We start from the raw sequence: 1,979 nt of genomic DNA on the forward strand, positions 1-1,979 counted from the left end.
GGGGTGTTCCAGCCTGGTCCCTGCTGACTGACAGCCCAGGGCCTCAGGACCCAGGAGGAGACCCCAGCGATGCCCACTGAGAGCCCAGGGTCTCAGGACTAGGGAGGAGACCCCAGACCCAGGGAGGAAACCCCAGCCACATTCACTGAGAGTCCAATCTCTTCCCAGATCCCTGCTACGCCAGGCGGTAGAAGAGCCGGCCTGGGCCTTGGTGAGTGAACTTCGACCTGGGATGGGTCGGGGGGCCGAGTGAGGACAGCAGGGACCCAACGTCATAGCTCGTGGGTCCCAGCCCAGGACGACACCAGCACCCTCCCTCCCCCACCTGTGGGCTTTGCTGCCGTCACAGTACACAAAGCGCTCAGTGGAAGACGTTGTCAGGGTGTCATGGGAGTCGGGGTTATCGAGGAGCCTTTGGGGGGATTCGAGTGGGTGGTGGGGTCTGGCCCTGCATGTGTGTCCCAGGGCTCCCATGACAAAATCCCATGAGCTGGGTGATTCACAACAGCCAGGATTTACTCTCCCACAGTTGAACCCAGAAGTCCGAAATCCCACTGCTGGGGGCTGTGCTCCTCCAAAGGCTCCAGGGGAGGACACTCTCCAGCTCCTGCAGCCATGGAGTCCACTGGACGGGGGCCCATCGCTCCAGTCTCTGCCTCCGTCTCACACGGCCTCTCCCTGTCTGTGACTCCCCTTCTGTCCCTTCTAAGGACACTCATCATTGAGTTTAGGGCTCACCAAGGTCACCCGGGATGACCTCACCTTCGGACCCGCAATCACATCTGCAGAGACCTTTCTCCCATGAGGTCTCTCTGCAGGTTCCAGGCATCGGGACATGAAATGTCCTTTAGGGACACCACTCAGTCCACCGGTCCCCTCCTCAGAGTTGCCCTCCCTTCTTGGGAACAGGCCCCAGTCCAGGAAAGACCCTCCAAGACCCCATTCCCTCCCCAGAGCCCGAGCCTACCAGAATCACCTCCTCTGATGTCTGGGGCCCCTAAGGAGCCTCCTCAGGCAAGTCCCAGAGTTCAAGGGGCCCCAAGGTGCAGGCGAGATGGCCTCTTGGGGCCATCTGTCCTGGTCAGCCTCTCCCTTGGGGATGATGGTCAACTGTGTCAGCTGGGGCAGGTGTCCCTGCCCCTCCACGATTGGGAGACTGTCGGGAGGTCCCAGCCACCCGTGGTCATTCTGTGGATTAAAAGAAAGCATCCGCTGGGCATGTATCAGAGATGGGGAAATGCACGTCCAGACACAGCCTCTACGAAAAAGCCGTGACAACCCCATTCATGGCCACCACACTATGGGCATCCCATCCTGTCCACAGTGAAGGGCCAAGCACACAGGGCTCCACTGCATGCTGGAATGTGGCTCAGCACATAAGGACGACATGGGTGAATCTCACAGGCCCCACTGTAGGTCCTGGGCTGGGGTCCACGTCCACAGCAGTCTTGAAACGACACCAGAGTGGACGCGGAAAACAGGCCAGCACTTTCTAGAGTTGGGAAGGGATATGAGTGTGGCTGTGAAGGGGTATCGGGGGTCCTGTGGCCTCGGAGTGAGCTGTGTCTTGACCACCGCGGAGGGCACTCAACCCTGTGCAGGCGACAAACGGGCAAAGACAGAAAGTACCCATGCACACTCACTCATATACACACATGTACACGTCCTCACACTCATCCATACTAAATATACATGCACGCATGCTCATTCACACTCATATACTTACACACACATACAAACGTCCTCAAATACACGTGCTCACACACTCACATTCTCTACACACTTATACATCCTCACGCTCACATACACTAAATGTACACACTCACACATATGTTCACACATACACACTAAACACACACCAACATTCACATACTCATGCACACTTGTCCTCATGCTCACACATCCTAAATACACACACTCATACATACACAAATGCACATACCCATACATATATACGCCCACATATTCACACACACTAC

At 56.5% G+C, this 1,979-nt stretch overlaps 1 protein-coding gene across 1 annotated transcript in view; it reads left to right on the forward strand.

The window, feature by feature from the left end:
* Window positions 1-191, forward strand: part of LCN9 (lipocalin 9) — a 2,867-nt gene extending 2,676 nt beyond the window's left edge. Inside the window, exon 6 of the mRNA XM_008070667.1 lies at window positions 169-191. Coding sequence (XP_008068858.1) covers window positions 169-191 — 23 coding nt within the window. The remainder of the gene's footprint in view (window positions 1-168) is intronic.
* Window positions 192-1,979: the final 1,788 nt, after the last annotated feature.

This window comes from Carlito syrichta, unplaced genomic scaffold (assembly GCF_000164805.1).
Source record: "Carlito syrichta isolate Samal-C Ts95f unplaced genomic scaffold, Tarsius_syrichta-2.0.1 Scaffold313900, whole genome shotgun sequence".
Classification (NCBI taxonomy): Eukaryota; Metazoa; Chordata; class Mammalia; order Primates; family Tarsiidae; genus Carlito; species Carlito syrichta.